General features: G+C 37.2%; 2 protein-coding genes across 2 annotated transcripts in view; one reads left to right on the plus strand and one right to left on the minus strand.

Moving 5' to 3' along the window:
* The window catches only part of LOC142337695 (uncharacterized), a 420,762-nt gene that overhangs the window by 381,492 nt on the left and 20,025 nt on the right, over window positions 1-19,245 (minus strand). The window contains exons 4-8 of the mRNA XM_075387138.1: window positions 17,741-18,033; window positions 15,460-15,636; window positions 12,662-12,811; window positions 9,476-9,768; window positions 8,723-8,937 (exon numbers count right to left, since the gene is read on the minus strand). Of these exons, the coding sequence (XP_075243253.1) occupies window positions 8,723-8,937; window positions 9,476-9,768; window positions 12,662-12,811; window positions 15,460-15,636; window positions 17,741-18,033 (1,128 nt within the window). The remainder of the gene's footprint in view (window positions 1-8,722; window positions 8,938-9,475; window positions 9,769-12,661; window positions 12,812-15,459; window positions 15,637-17,740; window positions 18,034-19,245) is intronic.
* LOC142337697 (calcium/calmodulin-dependent protein kinase type 1-like) overlaps window positions 1-19,245 on the plus strand; it is a 188,631-nt gene that overhangs the window by 61,044 nt on the left and 108,342 nt on the right. The window lies entirely within an intron of this gene.

Raw genomic sequence — 19,245 nt, forward strand, 5'->3', positions numbered from 1 at the left:
AATTCTGGCTCATAGTCGCGAATCTCTGGCAATCAGCATTGTAGCTGAGCCACGCATGGCACTTATTGATACCACTTGAGCGAGGCGACTGAAGGCTACTGATAGGCCTGAGGGCTGGAAACCTCTGTTATCAGATAAAAGAGCTATTCTTTTCAATGTTTTCCTTGTTGTTTCGGATAGTCCGCAAAAGTTTCTAACGCCAAAGGTATGAAGTGGATACCCATATCGCTGCACTTCTGGTAGTAATGCCCAATCTTTCTGTCTTCTGCTAGGGTTAGAGCAAAACCACATGTCCTCGCCGCATCTGAGATAAGACTGGCTTGCAGTGGGGACGTAATGGTGACGTCTAAGGCTGCGGGTTGTCCTGCTATAAAACTGGGCAAATACACGTCCCCTGGTCTTGAATTATTTTCCGGCAGAAGATGTTTTTGCTCACATACAGGGGAAAGATTGGCCGACGAACATGCTGTCATTATTGTGTCACGTACTCTGTCATGACGAGAGATAATATCGCCACGCCCGTGACATGAAACGGCATGATCTCCAAATATGTCTAAAATAGCTGACTTACAATATGGACATCTCCTGTCCGAATCATAGAGTGGAACTCCTAAACGGTATTTCAGAGCAGCTCGGAATTCCATAGGTTGAAGGTGTAGGCCAAGAGCAGGGATAGGTGCTGCCGTCAACCAAGCTCCTGATTGAGGTAGGGAAAGAGAATAGTCTAGCTTTTTCTCTGGTGGAGGTTTGAACTTCAAGAAGGTTGCTTAGAGCCGTATTGTCAAATTGTTCTTGAATTTTCTGTTGCGTCAAATGAGGAATCCCCAAAGCGCTAAACTCCTCCACTAGGTCTGTGAAACTAACTTCGTGAGTTGGGTTCATACCAGTAATTTGTTCCACTATGTTTGCTGACTGGCATAAGGAACCAACATAAGCTGCTTTGAATTGGTTCAGAGAACGTCGAACTCCAGCTCCTGTTTTGCTTATTGGCAGGCATGCTTGCTCCCATGAATTATCGCTGATTACAGAACCCAATATGTTTTCAAAAGTTGTTCGTTGGAGATGGTCAAATTTTTCAAGTATTATGTTACTCTCAGTGGACGGTGTGTTGCATCTCAACGAATACACTAACTTAGGTGCACCAAGACAGCTACGCAAAATTTCAAGAGCGCACTGAGGGTCCTCTATATAGCCTAGATTGTCTAACACCTTTTCCAGTTTTTTAACCCGTTTTTCTAAACAAGACGCAACAAAAGTGGGTGTTCCGATTGCTGCGCCCAAGATTTCGATTCGTGATTGGCTGTTTCTCTTTATCCTACTATCAACAGCATTAAAACACGATGTGGACCACAACTCGCACTTGTCTCTTCTGAGTTCAAAGCCACACTTGTTGCCATGAGTTGCTAAAATTTCTAATGATTCACATAGCTCTTCTTCCATACCTGCTATAATTCCATCATCAAGGTACCAAGAATTCTGCATAAGATTTGGTAACTTATCGTCGAGTTCTTTGATAATGGGTCAAAGTCCTAAAGAAAATAGTAGGGGACCCAGCGGGTCTCCTTGTTGTACTCCTGATTCACTTTGAATATGAGTTGCATTAAAAAAGAGTTTGCTATGCTGAGAATAGCAAAAAGATGCAAAAGGGGCTAAAGAGGGAATGAATTTTCGCGCTGCATCTAACACACTGCTTCTCGTAATGGAATTGAAAGCATTTTTGAAGTCAATTTGCAGTAGGCCCGCTTTTTCGTTGTTCAATAACTTTTGAAAGGTTTGTTTTGTTGCGTGTACAATGCTTTCAGCGCCGCATTTAACTGCCACACCAAGTTGTCTGGATGAAAAAAGTTCAACAGCCTCAGAACTGGCCTCTTGCGCAAAACATTTGGCTATGAGACGTCGGAAAACTTCTCCCACAGCGATTGGCCGTACACCTCCTTTCGTTTTTTTCAGCGCTGTAAGTGAAGCAGAGCAAAAAGTTGGTTCAACGAAACTGGGGAGCTGCCCTCTGCTAGCCAAATTCACTAATTTTGTGATGCTTGTAATCGATTTTTTGGACTGATCGGGGACTGCGCACGCTACGGCATGTAGAAGGTGCTCAGGGTACATTTTGGATTGACCGGCTGCTGTGAAGTTTGAGAAAGATTGCAATTGTTTAAACACAGACGCTTCGTCAAACTGATAAGCATAACAACTGTAATCATCAGTTACCCTCGGTGGCACTTCTTCTGCTGGATGCAAGTTCATCAACTCTTTTAGCGTTTCTTTATTATCAGGGGCCACTCCATCCGAAGACAAGATTTTTGCTGCACGTCCAAATTGGCCTTGAAGGCAGAGAGATTTTGCACGTGCTGCAAGCGTTTCCATTGAGTCATGATTTATTTTCTTGGCTTGTTTCATGGAGGCTGCTTCGAACCATAGCCCAGCATAGTCGCCATTCTTCCAACGCTCAAATCTAGTTAACATGAGCCGATCCTGCTGCTGTTTGTGTTTCTTCCCCCCTCTGTTGCTAGCGCGCAGAACGCACTTGCTAATTGCAAATAGTCTCTTCCAATTTTCTGGGGAATTTGGTTGAGAAACACAGCCCTCAATGATAGGTGATAACAAGTCAGACCATCTTAGCCGAAACTTGACAGGAATAAAGCGGAGTGTAGGTATTTTCTTCTAGCAAATCGTTTCAAGGTCTGGGAGGGCGTTTAGATCAAAAATTGCTGTGTTTTGAGAGGTATTACTTTCTTCTATTTCTTCGCTGTCTGCGGCTTTCTTTTTCCCGGAGATTGAAAGCATGTCGACAATATCCGTATCCGAAATCAGGGAATTTTCATTGCTATTAACCGTCTTTTTCTTGTCATGTTTATGAAAACCATGTGATTTTTTCTTCTTAATGCTTATGTGTTTCCTAACGTGTTTATTTTTTTCAATGTGTTCGTCTTTCAATGTTGTTCCTTCTGTTACGTTAAAGATATGAAGAAGCTTCTTACCAAAAACGCATTTTGTTTCCGTTAAATTCGTAGACCAAGAAACTGCTGTGAAATTGATGAAGCCAGAAAAAACGATTCGGTCAAACACCGAAAAAAAAGAGAGGGGGAGGAATTGGTTTGATCTCACCAGTTTATTTCGTCCGTTCTATTCCTCGATTCCAAAAGAAACACTCCATCATCACAAAGTCTCTTGCTGCTGTCCAGTCTCAACATAAATCGTAAAAAAGGGGGGTTATGTTTGGGTCCAAAAGATGTAGTCAAAGTTCAAGATATATTTTCTGCCAATTTTGTTCTAAAAAAGATTAAATCAAGATTAAATCAAACAAAATTAACTGAAGATTAAACCAAACAAAAAATCACGAGCTATCAACTTGAACGATAACTTTAATTCGCTTATGCTTCATAAGTGAACTCTTAAAAACTGGAAAATGTTGGACAACAACAAAACATAGCTGGCAAATTACCAGAAAATAGCCGCGATAACTTCGTAGATCTGTAGTCTCAAAAAGACAGACCAAAAAAGTTATTCAGTTCATTAAGGGCTACGATGTTAAATTTTTATTAAGAATCTGCATAACTTATAGCTGCTTCTATTGGCTGCTCTTCAAAAAACCTTCAATTAGAGTAATATACACTCACGTGATCTTATCTCTTTGAAAGTAAAGAAAAATCAATTTCAGAGTGAGGAACTCATTTTTGAGTGAGTAAGTCACGTGCTACCAAAAGTTTAATAACGCGAATGAACACAAAAAAACTCGACTATGAATGACGGTCCACTATGAAAAATGACATCATGCACGCATTTCAGTTGAATTTGCATGAACCAATGAACAAAAAAGTAATTGTGACGTCAGATCATCGTAACAAAAATCTTGATGACGAAATAAAAACCAAGAGAAGGCCAATAATAGCCTCAGCTATAACTTCGCGGCTATTGAAAACAAAAACGGGCAAGACTCAAGATTCACTAATTTTTAATGAAATTAAATAGTGTTGAAGTCATTAAAAGCAACAGCTGTGAACTCACGCCGTGGATTTGAATCACTTATTCGTTATAAGTAACCGATGAAACCTGTCATCAATAAGACTAAGCAACAAAAAATTAATTAAAGAATTAAAAGCTCAAAATTTAACTGATATTTTATGGCCACACGTGCTCTTAAAGTCAGAAAAACCAACAGCTATCAAATGGAGACAAATTAGGTCCCAGATGCGTCAGTAGAAAGCTCCCAAATAATTTTATAAAAATCAAATTTTGAAAGCGGATGATGCGAAAGACATACAAACGAAAGGTTAACTCGAAAGATTGAAAAAATAAAACTATGCCTCACTAGCAACAGATCAGACCTATGAAGGAGATTAAAGGATAAGAAAAAAAATTATGGCCGCAGATTACCGGGAAAAAGCCGAGATAGACCCTGTTGACCTTCATTGGAATTCAAAAGCAAACAATAAAGAAAGAATTAATTTCGCTATTGTGATACAAATCAACAATAAGCGAGGACAGATAACGAGATCAAGCGGATTTGCTATTTCAATCTGCCACTAATTACAAATTAACATAATCACGTAAAAATCATAATGTATTAAAAACCTAGCAGCAACATTTAAATTCAGCGCATCTCGAACTAACAAACAATTGGAGTAGTATTGATGATATGTATTTCTAAAGAGATTAATTCAAAGTCCAGCGAGGACAGAAAATTGTTACTATAAAAGATGATCCAGGGATTGCCTAGTCATCATATTGCAGTCGCATTAAATTTTTGATTTTCAAATATCTAAAATGTTTGACTTTTATTCGAATATGAACCTTGTTAGTTCATAATTATTGACCAAATAGGAGTTTTTTTACTTGGTGGCAAAAATTGGATAATTTCTTTCCAGAAGACAAATCCAAGTCTGATGAAATAACTCCAATTTTAATCAGTCTGTTATAAAGTTTAGCACCTCGAAACCGAAAAGAATTTTTATCGATCTTTCGTTTACAAAAGGGCTCTTCTAACAATTTCAGATTGGAACTTCTGGTCACCCTTACGCAGGATTGTTTAAAAGTGAAAAGATTATTGCAAAAATCTTGCATGTGTTGACTGTTTATAGCTTTCAGAATAAATTTGAGAAGTTCGTAAATGTGTAGTTCATAAACTGTTAAGATTGAACTCTTCGCAAATAAGTCGTCGCAGTAATCGCGTTTTTTTTCTGAAGTGAATAAGCTTAAGTATCTTCTTTTGTAAAAGAGATGGGTTTTAGAGACAGGTAGCTGCAGCAGCAATAAACTAAAGCACCATACTGCAAGATAGGAGCAACATTAGTAATATAATATTCTAGCAGCTTTTTTGTTGAATATAATGTCTGAGCTTAGAGACGATTCCACATTGCTTACTGAGTCTTTCCTTCGCATAGTCAATATGGGACTGATATGAGAGTTTTCTGTCTAAATTTATTCCAAAGTATTTGCACAAAGTTTTCACTGGTATATTATCGGAGTTCATGTAAAATGTCGTGTCTACGGATAGTGCTTTCAGATTCATCTGAACTATTTATTCTAAATTAAGTACTAATTTGTTCCTTTCGAGCCAATCATTGATTGCTTCAAGATCTGATTCAATTTCTTTCTTAGTACATCCTATGGTGTCAATATTTGCATCATCGGCAAAAAGAATAATGTTAACACTTTTACAGATGTTTGGCATGTCATTGATATAAATGAGAAACAATAACCGTCCTAAAATTGCTCCTTGGGGAACTCCTTGGTTAATATCTCTCCAAGTTGATGATACTCCATTTTCTTCAACTCTTTGATATCTGTTTTCCAAATACGATTTTAACCAACTCAAACAATTACCTCTTAGTCCGTATCTTTCAAGTTTATAAAGTAAGATATCGCGGTTAATTGTGTCAAAAACTTTCTTTAGGTCTAGAAAAAACATAAAACGTTTGAAGAGCTCTGTTCCATTCTCACTTTCTCAGTAAGTTCAAATAGTAAACATTAAATTCGATTAAAAACAACACGCTCATAAATTTTACTCCAGGCATTTAGAAGTGAAATCAGCCGATAGTTGTTTTCGTTCAGTTTGCAATCTCCTTTATGTAGCTGGAAAACTTTTGCTTTTGCCAATTCTTTTGGGAAAATTCCCCTCTGAATAGAAAAATTAATCAAGAAGACTAAGTATTGTATTACTACTTCCATCGAAGTCTTAATTAGAACATTATTTTTAGATCATCGCCTGACGAAAATTTGTTGTCCAGCTGCGCCACAATTCCCATTAATTCGATTGTCTGGTAAAAAAAACGGAGGTTTCTTCAGATAAAAAATTCGGAGTAAAAGGCTTTTTTAGGTGTTTACTTATGTTATATCCAATAGTAGCGAAGAATTTATTGACAAATTTGCATTATATTCATCTGTTGGTTCAATTTTATTGTTGAAGCATGAGCTCAGAAGCCGTATATTAGTTGAATTTGAAGATTTGCATTTCAACTCATTTAGAAGTTTGAAAGTCTGTCGAGAATTTCCTAAACAAGAATTAAATTTATTCAGAAGGACCTTTTTGCCATTTTTATTTCCTTCTCAAGCAAATGTCTTCGATTTCTAAACTGCTCAAGTAGATTCGTGTTTTCCTTTTCTCTTTTCCATTTGGAGTGTGCCTCGTTTCGCTTGCTTCGTAAATTCTTTAAACGTTTATTAAACCATAAGGGCATTTTGGATTTCTTCTTTGCATTTCTTATTGGAGCAAAAAAATCAGTTACTTCACGGAAAAGTCGAGAGAAATCGCTGAAAGCTGAGCAAGGACAATTATTTTGATATATGAGATCTTCATTGGCTTGTATATGTTGTAGCATTGATTTTTTATATTCAAGTACAAGACTACGGCTTTTTGTTAAACTAATATCACGAAAAAATTTTCTGGTATTTTCTCGTTCAATTTTTGCTGACAGCATTATTTTAACTGGGTAATGATCAGCAATACCTTCCATTTCAAGCACTTCCAGTTTTTCATTAAACAAATTTTGATAAATAAAATGGTCCAAGCATGTTTTTGAGCTTAGGGTCACATGTGTTGCTTCGAGAGGCTTTATATTAAAATTATTTGCTTCAATGCAGGTTTGCATTGAAGCAAATAATCAAATTATTTGCTTCAAAGGTAAATAAATCAACTACATGTTAATCTATAGAATTCTAAACGTTTGATTCGTAGTGCAATTTCTATGTGACACATGAAGGGAAAAAATTCAATGCTAGAGAATTAGAGCACTTAAGTGTCGCACAATTTAGATTCCCCTTAACGATCTTCAATTGATAAAAATATCACAACCTAAATTTGAAGGAGTGAGTGAAGAAGTCATTTTTGGAGTGAGATAAGTCAAAAATTTTATCACACATAAAAGCTTGAGCCAAAAGGAGTACCAAATAACGTCAAGCACGCAAATTCAGCATTAGAAATCACCGAAAACAAATTACTGAAATCACTGAAAAAGAATTTTAAAAAACGATGAGCTGCCCATTGAGGAATTTAGACAAAATGCAACCAGGCGCAATTAGAACAGCTGCTACTTTTTAATTGAAAAGCTGCAGGATTGGGGGTGAGTGTTAGGTTGGACTGGAGTGCGCTTAAACTCGCAATCGCGTTCCAAACCATGAAAAGGCTCTAAGAGAACTTAATGCTCTCCAGGCGCTACCTGCTTATCCCCTTTTTGAGGACGAAAAGTCAAAATTCATCAGAAAAATCGGTTAAGCGAAAAATCGCATTAAAAATAACAGAGGACTAATATAATTGCTACAAGCATCGTTTGAGTGCAATAAACACTTAATATAAGTCAAATGACAACACGTGAACATAATACTTCTCTAAAACTAAAAGCGCTATATTCTCACTCCACTTGAAAAGCAGTTTGAAAATATCACGCTTCAAATCTATTCCCCTTTTTGTTCCCTCCACTACTCCATTGTTACTTCTCAATGACACCAAAAAGTCAAATTAGCCAGCACATTGCCAAAATAGCTGCGAAACAGAAATATGTGATATAGAATATAGATAGCAACAGATACAGAATTGAATTGATCCAGTTGCCTACCTTTTTAAAGACACTTCTTATTGCTTGTCAAACTAAAACTTTAACTAAAAAGTTCAAAAAATTCAAATTCGTTATTTTATTTTGGTCACTCTATTTTTATTATTAGCATTGATCATTACATGAGATTCCATATTGACCTTGAAAGGGGTTAGAGTGATCTCAACTGACCTTCTTAAAATTAGAAGTCATTTAGAGACCGAGGTAAGTTAGCTACGATAAAAAGAAAATTTATCATAACTTCAGCCAAAAACTTACCACCAATAGGTTTAAGGATGACATGGCGCACATAAAAGTAACAAAGAGCAGTGAAATTGGGACATGAAAAGATTAAGAAAATTGCTCCTTTGAAGTTTGCGGCGTGAAAAAATGTAAAACGGAAAAGAGCGTCAGACGACGAAACAAAAACCAAGATGACCGCAATATAGCCTGCTCAGCTTCGCAGCAAAAAGAAGTTTGAATAGACGATGCCCCAATACAATCCAAATACCTTAAATTGTAAAACCAAGAGACCAATATCAGCTCCACTCAGCTATCGCAGCTATTAAAAAGAAACTCGTTTGCATTAATTGCTTCAGACTTAGTTCCAGAGCAATTAATGGTCGCTCATGGTTAGTAAACTTCATTAATAGAAGTCAACCTGTAATCAGTTGTCGGCCCCCTCATTCACGTACCCTTGAAGCATTCATCTCTTCTCTTGAAGAGAATGTGTGACATGTTAGCGACAGAGCAGTCAGAAAATCTGTTGTTGTTGGGTTTGTCTGCAGAGGTTGCGGATGCAAACATGATGAAGTTGCCTTCTTGACCACCTGGCTTGCAGTCCTGTGGGAAGTCATGCGGTGACCCCCAGTTATGCCCTACTTCATGCGTGAACGTCAAATGCGACACTCTGAAAGAGACTAAGGTTAACTGTTTTAATATATAATATAGCTTTACCTTAACGAGAGGGGCAAGATGGCGAAGAAAAGGGATGCATTATGAGTTTGTGGGCGGGGAGTGGGCAGGATGGGGGTAGGGCAATTAGATACTACTAAACCTTAAACCTAATTCCCTCGAGGCTTCACCTGTTTATACTACCTGTTTATAGCATTTGAGGACAACGAGTCAATAGCTTTCGACGAAAAATCGATCAAGCGAAAAACTGCATTACGTATTGAACAAGTGGGGGCTCAATTCGTGTCATGCCTGCTGGGATGAGAGGCGGGGTTGTCAGCGGGGGCGGGGAGGCGAAAAGTCATTAGGGGGGGGGGGGCTTTGTTAATCAAATCTTCAGACAAAAACAAAGGTCAAGAATGAAGCTCCGCCATGGCCATAAGACCTATTATTGACAGAATTTCTTATTGATCAAAATCACAATCCCATTGTAACCAATGAATTCCTATTAATGAAAGTAGCACTTCTATAATTTAAACTAAGTGGCCTGGTACCTGGCAGCAACAGGCTGTCCGTAGTTGACAGTTGTGATGACACCTGTGTTCAGGCTCTTCATCTGACCATTCTGGTGCATCTTGTAGCTCTCACAGATTCCACCGCTAGCCGAGTCTCCTGCCACCCATGCTAGCCCCAGTACTCCCTTCATGAAGTCCCTGGCAGTGAACAGGTAGGCTAGACAGTACTCCGAGTGGTCCTCTGTGGACACTAGGTCCAGCAGCTTCTCTACGCCTATGTAGGGATCCTTGTACTTGTAGTCATCGCGCTGAAGAGAACTCTCGTCCTCAATCTGAAAAGCTTCAAGCGTAGCATTACTTGTCATCAACAAGACGGGCAACTTTTATCTCACCCACTGAGTGGAGATCAAGGAAAACTTATGGTTGCACGATTAAGCAAATCAACATTGCCTACATATTTATACTAGACAGTTTGAAACAATAACAAAAAATGACATGAGAAGAGTAACCGAAAAAACTGATAGCATCTGATAAATTTTACTTTAGGTTGCGACTCCACAAAACTATTGGTAAACTATCTTGTAATACAAATAGTCGGCAACAACATTAACACTTGACAGACAATCTAACAAAACGGGTTCAGAAGGAAACCGAGGAGAGGGAAAGGGGATGACGTAGGAGAAATCGAAAAAGTTCTTTATAAATTTACCCAAAAACTATGATAAAGCAAAAATGCAAATTCCCAGCCTTCATTCCATAAAAAATGTTCTGTTAGATCAATCACTCGCCCAAAAACGCAAGGAAAACCTTCAAAAATAAATAGAAATGTGTATAAATCATTGCCATGTCTAGCGTTCAAGAGTCACTTCATAGTAGCACAACCAATAGAATAGGACCTAATTAAGAACTGATAAAGAAAAACTACGAGAAGAATAAAATTAGAACAAATAGGGAAGAAACGGCAAAAATTCGCTCAAATTTACTCAATTTCATTCAACAAAAACAACTCAAATAACTATCAATAAGAGTGAAAGTCCAAAGAAACTGCTAGATTACCTTATTTTAATCACAATTCCACGAATGCTTTGAAAAAAAAACAAAAATACAAACAAAATAAGCTTAGAACGAGGCAAAATAAAAACAAATAGCTGAATTGAATCTAAAAGTGTAATATTTGCTTCAGAAAGTCAAAATAAATATCCAAACGCTCGATTAGTAGGTTAGATAATTGAAAGAAACACCGTTTACTGAAAAAACTAGAGTTAAAACTAGAAAACAGCTTTGAAAAAGCTGCACGTAATCAGAAACTTTCGCTCGCTCAATGAAAAATTTTTTCACGCCAACATTTCTCCGTCTGAAAAAAACGATAAGAACAAACAAACGCATTTTTCTTTTTGCCGTTCAATTCGCAGCATTGACTGTAAAATATGGTTTTTAATACACCCTTATAGTCGCAAAAAATCTGACTAAAATTTGTCCTTCAAAAAATTTCAAGCGTTCTATTACCTGCTCCATGATTTGCTCCAAAACAGTGATTTAAAAAGACATTTTTCCCATAATCTTCTTCGTGTGGTACAAAGGAACTCCACCTCACACTGTTACTGCGCTTTTGTAGTTTCTCTTATAGCGACACAAAGTACTTTGACTTTGTACTTTGCTGGTATTGGTGAATTGTTGGTAGTGAAGTGTGGATCAAACTTGGCCTCCTTGCTCCGGGTTGTGAACACAGTTGCAGCTGATTTCCCAGCTCATTTTTTCTTGACTCAAACGAGTCGAGTAAAATAATTAGGCAGGGTGGTATTTTGTCCTATAATTTTTCAACGTGATGTTTATACCATTCAATGGTAGAGACAGCTTCCTCATGTAGATGTTGAAGAGCATTTGTGATAATACACCACCTTGTGGACACTGTTTATCTTTACTCACTTTGATTTATATTCTACGTGAATTTGATAGTGGCGAATTGCACATCTTTTTGTGCAATTTGATAGTGGCGAATCAATTATGTCTTTTCGTATTAAGTTCTGATCAACAGTGTCGAAAACGGCGGTGAGATTTAAGGCTAGTATAGTATAGTAGTATAGTAGTTACAAAAACTAGACAACATCATAGACTTGAAGCAGAAAAATAACATCCAAATAGCTGCCATCCAGGTGACCAAACTCGATGAAAAATTCTACCTGGCTATTGCATAATCCATGAGAACAGGCGCAAAGAAAGAGGCAAAGGTAAAGCAACAGTTGCAATCATAAATGACAATTCTGCTCCAAAAACTACAGACTTACACCTAGCAGTCCAAGCCATAGAACTCACCGCAGTTGGTAATAGCATGAAACTAGTGAAAACCTACATACCACCTTCGTGTAGCTGTGATGCACAATTCAAGACATCAATCAGTGATCTACTTGAGTCAGCTGACTGTTTTATGGTCAATGACTTCAATGCTCATAGCCCTCTATGTCACTCAAAGCTACAGGAAGACACAAGATGAAACAATTGCAAGTCAAATAGACCTCTCCAATCATGTAGTACTCAACGAAAAGACCATCACACGAGTAATTGATTCTCGTAAAGGCTCCCAGGACAACAGTCTCGCCAGCTCAAGCATAGCAATGAATATAGACTGTCGCAGGGAGTACGCATTAGGCTCAGACCATTTACCAAAAGTTCTATCCATCACCTGTTAACTCATACACAGAACTACAGAGAACTTTCATCAAACTCCGCAAAGCTGACTAGGCAAAATTTGAGGAACACATTGAACAAAAACTGAATACGTCAACAAATGTCTACGATGCGGAAAAGACCTTAAGGAAAGCCATCAATGTCCCCCACAAGGAAGAATTAAAACAGTGGTTGCTAATTTTCTCAGCGACGCAGTAAAGCTTTCTGAAAAGAGATGAGATGCACAGGAAACATCCAGGGAACCCCAAAATGACACAACTAAATCATGAAATAACTTTCTTCCCTATTAGGTCAAAATGCCGCCTGAACATAGTAATTCCAGTTTTCGAGTCTTAAAAAAGCACTCCAAGAATAGATCTTTATAACTCTAACTCTATCAGTCGTTAAAAAGACAGCACCCCAATACAATTAAATTCTTTGAAATGTAAAAACCAAGAGGTCAATAATAGCTCCGCTCAGCTATCGCAGCAAGTAGTCCAACCAACGCAGACGAAACGGCGCAAATAGGAGCTGAAATGGAGAAAAAGGATGATAACTCACGGTGATTTTGGCGATTGCGAATCCATATCCTTTGGTGCCATCTGAGAAGACAAGCTGCTCAAATATGCTGTTCAGTTCGCTCACGAAGTTGGCAATCTCTCCTGTCACCACACTCGCATCTCTGTACTGTGCAGTGAACAAATGGTCGCTCTGTAAAAAACATCCAAATATCAATGATAACATTGATACACGCTTAGACAAGTGGAAGCTTAAAAGAGCTTTCGGAGTCTTAGGGCTTTTCAATGTTAAAAGAGCTTTCGGAGTCTTAAGAACACAAAAAAGGAATGCCCTACCATTTTATCTACACTGTAAATTCGATCACGGAACGGTGGAAGTCTTTCGGAATGGTGGAAGTCTTTCTTCTGTTCCGATTGTGAGTGAAAACCAAAAACGTTGGAAAATCTGTTCCAAATTGATCATCACGAAACGTTCAATTTGTGATAATAGCTCCTAGAGTACATCTCTGATATGAAAACCAAAAAGATCAATGCAGATATCTGACGGTTTGCATCCCATCAAAGCGTAGGATACCAGAGGACTAGCCTCAGATTTTCGGTCGTATATCCGAAACATGAGTTGTGGTTCTGAATACTTTTGTTATTTCAAGTTAGTAATGCAAATTTAGATATTTTATCTATATCGTTCAGTAAAACGGTGACACCTCTTCGGCTCTTAAAGAAGAAATTCTTTCGTAACAGCTCGGTTACTGCATATCATGAACGCATTTCTGTTACAGATTGCCAATAGTCAACTTGTTTATAGCTGAAGCTTTTAAATATCTTTTAGTATTAAATTTGAATCTTTTTGAATCTTTTAGTATTAAATTGCCGCCAATTGAGTTCAGTTGCTTGAAATTGTGATTGAGAGCAAAATTTAGATCACGCGAAACGCAAAAAGTCAAGGGCGTGGAAGTCACTCGAAAAGTCAAAAAGGTCAAGCGAAAATTATGCATAAAAAACGACACACACGTTTAAAATAATTGCTATGAACTTCATTCAAGAGCAATTAATAAACAACACAGATCAAAATATAACTTAATTTTCCTGAGTACAAACAACATGAAATTAAAACTAATGAGAATAACAGATTACCAAAGCCAGCATAAACACTAATTGCAAACAAAATATAACCCTAGACAATAAAAACAGCCGGCAGACTGCCGTAAAATAGCCGTCGTTCACGCACTTGATGCAGATCGGGATTGCAACAGAAAAAGAAAAGAAGAAGAGACAAATTGACGGAATTTTTTTCTCTTTTTTTTCAGTGACAAAAAGTGTTCGAATTTGGTGTGCAGTTTCAGTAAGATTCTAAAACAATACTCAATTCAGCTTCTAAACTGAAAGCTTATGGGCTTAATACCGATATCAGCTAGCAAACACTCTAATGAACTTTGATAACCCAATTCTCAATGACTTAATGACCGGGCTTTATCGGTTTATTCCGTCTCTTGATTTTGCTCTTTTGACTTTGATCTCACAATTGACTTTGACGCTCACAATTGGTTTCATTTCAGCAACAGACATAATTTCTGAATGCGCGCATCAAATCACTAAAAAAAGTAAAAAACTCAGTGTGAAAAAGTTGCTCCAGAAGTGAAGTCGAATGATCGAATGTTCAGGAAAACGCTCAAGGAAGGAAGCATTTTGCATTAAGAAGACATTTTTTTTTACAAATTGCTTCAAACCTCTTTCGAGAGCAATTAACAATGATTTCAGATGAACCAAACATAGCCGGCAGATTGACGGAAAATAGCCAAGATAGACGATTGTGGCCTTCCACGAATTGAAAGAACTAAAGAAATAAGATAGACAGATCGACCACCAGTCATTTAAAAGACCACTCGACTTTTTGGGTTAGATTTGGACTGTCAAGTTAACGACACATACGGTCTATAAGGAAAAAACACTAAAAGAGCTTTTTCAAAATTGATATTCTAAATCAAAAACTCAAGGTTAATACTCAAGAATTAGGGCATATAAGCTTGGCACTACTTAGATGCAGATGCACACTATAGATCTTTAACTAGTAAATGCTCACAAAACTTAAAGTTCCATAAATGAGTTCAGAGGTCGTTTCTTAAGTGAGGTCAGTCACGCAATTGACCTGAAAGTAGAAATGACGTCACGCACACAAATTTTAACTGCAAAGCAGTAGAACTCATTGAGGTCATTAAAAAAGTCAATTCCAAGAAGTCAGGTCGTAAGAATCATCGATGGAGACGACGAATTAAAAAAAAAACACGATTTCCCCAATAAAAGCCGCTATCGCTTTGCATCTATTATTTAGAAAAAAAAAGAAAATCTTAAGTTTGATTTTTTAAATTCCAAAATCTCCTTATTTTATCTCAAAATAGCTGCGGCGCAAAATTATGGTTGACGAAATTGGAAGTGCTCTTTGGGTGAAGTTAGAACTGCCAAAAATTGCTACTTTTGGCGTGGCGGCGTGAAATGTTAATAAAAATTTTACAATTAAAACTAAAAATTCACGAGATAAATGAATAAAGAGAAAAGACAATATATTCAACATCTGGTTACAGCTTTGTAGTATTAAAAGGATGAGAAGTTAAATGTTCATCCTGCAGAAAAACGGAAATTTAAGTTTTACAGCTAGGCCTTTTGTTTCGAAGTTGTTCAAATGTTAAGGCTAAGGCGCCTCATGCCAAAATACCCGATTATCCTTAATTAATTTGAGGTCAAAATCTTAAAGAAATCAAAACCTTCTCCAAGAGGTAGATGGTGATTGTGTGTGCATGATAAATGGGAGGGGGCAGACTAGATGAGTTAATCGTGAGAGTTTACAGTGATAGAGAGGAGACAGGTATTTTTCTTATGAATGGAGTTGGGGGTTGAAGAACCATCGTCTCCATTTCCTTCTCCGGAGAAACTCGAGTTCCTTTCACTTCCTCCAGACCCAGATGAGGATCGTCTAATACGACTCTGGAGCCACTCTTTCGTACTATCACTGTCTAAAGAGAGCTAAAACATGATCCAATTTAAAATGGGGGCAAGAAAATACATTGAAGTTGAAACCCAATAGTAAGACTAGTTGTGAAAAACTTAGTTCATTTTTACTTTGTTTGAGAGCAATCAACATTAAAAAGGAAATGTGGCCCTGCACAAAAATGTTTGTAAGAGCAATAGAACAAAACCGATACAAGCGCATCCACCGGGGAACCCTCCGTCAAGAAAACAATGTGGGAGATCTTGGAAAAGCCCACCAGTCTCTTGTAGCAGTATCAAAAGCTATTTGAATTTAGATCAAAGCGCGATTGAATTCATTTGCATAGAATTCACTTGCATAGAATGCACTTGCATGTTGCATAGAAAAGACAGGCAACTACAATAATTGCCTCGAAACAGCTACAATAACAACTTCGTTCGAGAACAATTAATAAAACCAGAAATGCAATTAGTGCTCAAGTTTCTATGCAACAGATTGTGCGATCAAACTCAGCCGGGTGATTTTTAAGCCATTTTTTGAAAAAGCATTGACCATGACTATGAAAATAACATCTTCACTTCGATCGACAACCATTTTCTGCCTTTCAAGAAATCATATCTCTGCTCTCATGAAAATTTTCTGTGGAGCAACTAAAAACCAGGGTGCTGTCAAACTAAATAACGACCTCATGATATGAATAGAACAAAGTCACGAGCGAAATCTGGTTTTTAGACGAGAGCTGCAAATAGGTTGAATTGACGATAAGATGCTGACAGAAAGGTTGATAAAAATAATTTAACCGAACTTAGTGATGACGCATCTTCTTGGAGCAGTAAATATAATTCGGCCACAAAAATCGACCACAAATGAGTGATATCTCGTGAGAGAAAGAAATTGAGATTACAGAAATCATACAACACATAGTGGTGAGAAATTTGTTTTATGACTCAGGGCCCCAACATGAGAAAAGAATCTGTTTTTGCAACTCTGGCAGCCATTGATTTGCACGAGCAATCAGATGCGTTCCGCGATGGGAAATTTTTAACAGCTCCACTTGTCTTTTATCAAGTCTACACAATTCACGCTCAGTTTAGCGACGTATACTTGCTAAATTAGTATATTCGAGGTTTCATTTTGGAACGCATTGCTTAAAGAGAAAGAAAATATTTAAATTCATTTTTGATTTTCTAATTCATTTTTGATTTTCTACCTTGGTCAAAACGTTTGGGAGCATGTGTAGTCCGCCCACAAAGCGTCAATTATATCGTTCGACACAATTCTACTGTTAAGAGGCAAAAACTGATACTTGTTAAGACGTGTTGAATTTGTTATTGAGATCCAATAGTTTCTGTAATTCAAGTCTTTCATTTCCTATCTCAAAAATTTTTCAGTTTAATAATAATGCTATAAGCTATCTAAGCTATCTCCTTATTGTAAAATGTCGATCATGAACCAGTTTTAAAATTTCTGTTCTCTCACAACAACCCGCGGCCGGCTTCTCCGTTTTTAACACTTTACCCCACGTTCCGATCAGATAAACTCAATATTTGATTATTGCAAAGTTCTCTACCCACTCGGGCCCCAACCTGCGACCCCGGAATGCGCGTCGAAAGCACCAACCACTACCCTTGGTTGTTTTTAGTTTTCCGACTTCAAAGCATTCATTTAAGAATAAAGCTTCACTTTATTTTTGATCTCTCTAAAGAGCACTTAGAACGGGACTATTTTGTCTGGGACTGTTTTATCTGTTTACCGTAGTTAACAGTATTAACAACCCGGATCACTGGTGCAAAACACTGAAAAGAGCTCGCTTTAATAATTTTAAGTTGAAAACTAAACTTTTGCAAAAATAACGTCGGGTGCAACTTACTTTGAGGTTCACTCTAGCTGCCTTTACGTGATTTTTGTGTGATGCAGTATTTGAAAATCGATTTTAAAAATTAGCAAATGAAGCGATTAAATTGTACAATAAAAATTCGGCGATGATCAATGAATAGAAGTTCAAAACTTTCATCCAAAAAATCAGAGAACGAAAGATCTGTAGATCAAATGTATCACCGAAACAAAAACTTCAACTAGAATTCAAATTTTGGACATTATAAAAATATTTACTTGTGCGTGAAAAGAGCGTAAACGCACCTTTTCTTTTAAAGACGACGCATCTGAAACATGACTGCGAGTTGAAGGGGGGTCAAGTTGTTGAGACTGTATTTGCTGCATGTATATTTGAGTAGCACCATTATATGCGCACGTGGACCTCTCTTCTTCCTTATCACTGTATCTGTCCAATCGCCCTCCTCCAAGTGTGTAATTAGCAGCGTCATCTTGGTCGACGTCTACTTGTTCGATATTAAGACCAAGTGGGTCTAGTACCAATGAGGACTCGTCATAAATAACTGAATGAGGCACGTCGCCAGTAGTTTTCGTATCTTCTTCAATATTAACATGTTTCGTTTTCCCGTGTACAAAATTTTCTGCTTTAAACACCATTCATGAATTCAGTCTTGAATGTTTTTGCATTGATATCTGTTTCATAGCCTGATAAGAGGTAGGACTACTCGTTACAACAATCTACTAGTGTACAGATGTAAAACGGGAAGCTTCAAATGCTCATAATAAGTAATTTTATAAACATAGCCGGCAGAATGCCGGAAAACAGCCGCAATAGACGCTTGTGGCCTACCATGAATTGAAAAAACGAAAAAAAGAATAGAGACAGATTGACCACCAGTCCTTTCATAGACCACTTGACTTTTTATTTAGATTCGGACAGTCATTTTTTTTAATCTTCAAAAATGTAAATTTCAAGTTATAACCACAACAAAAACGTTTGGTTAAATATTTACATTTTCAAAATCGCCTCGTAAATATATGAATAGTTTGGTCTTTATACTTCAGTAGAACAAATTTCTAAAGCCTCTTACTTGTCTATCTATTGGAACACGTTCATGCAGTTTGACCATTTCGCTGCTTAGTTTTTCCTTAAATTTATTTTTAGTTTTCTCTTTTCGGATTTCAATTGGCAAATTATTCCACTTCCTAGAAAAATTTCTAATCAGTGACCTGTCACTCCATTTGGAATGGCACTTATTCTTTGGAAAGTACTGGAGAGTTCTGGAGTTTTTGCTCAATTCGTACTTTTCAAAAATCCTGAATGAGGAGTTTTTGGTGTCTCGACTGCTCTCTTTATATTGTGAGAGGAGGTCAAAAAATTTAAGCAGACAAACTTTTTTTAATGAAAAGCTCTGCTGGTAAAACTCTATTTCAATAAAAGATCTCTTGCACTGTCAAATTTTTTGCGCAGGTGGCAAACCTTTATTCCCCAATTTATTTGTCTATTAACTCTCTGAAGTGACATAACCGAGAACGATTGAAAAAAATGGCACTGAAATTGAGATGGGACAAAACAAGTGATTTAAAAAGCCCGATTCTTGCTTTTAATGGTAGAAAATGTCTTACTAAGTAAATTGACCTAATAGCATTTGCCATTTTTGTTAACGTTTTGTTTAGCTGAATATCAAAAATTAGGTTGTTATCAATCATTATACCTAAATAACGACAACTTGTTTTGGCTCTATGAAAATTCCATTATAATGCAATTGTTCAATTTTTGACTCACCAATTTTTGAAAAAAGCACAATTTC

Source organism: Convolutriloba macropyga, chromosome 4 (genome assembly GCF_964194025.1).
Source record: "Convolutriloba macropyga chromosome 4, txConMacr16.3, whole genome shotgun sequence".
In the NCBI taxonomy this organism is placed as follows: domain Eukaryota; kingdom Metazoa; phylum Xenacoelomorpha; order Acoela; family Convolutidae; genus Convolutriloba; species Convolutriloba macropyga.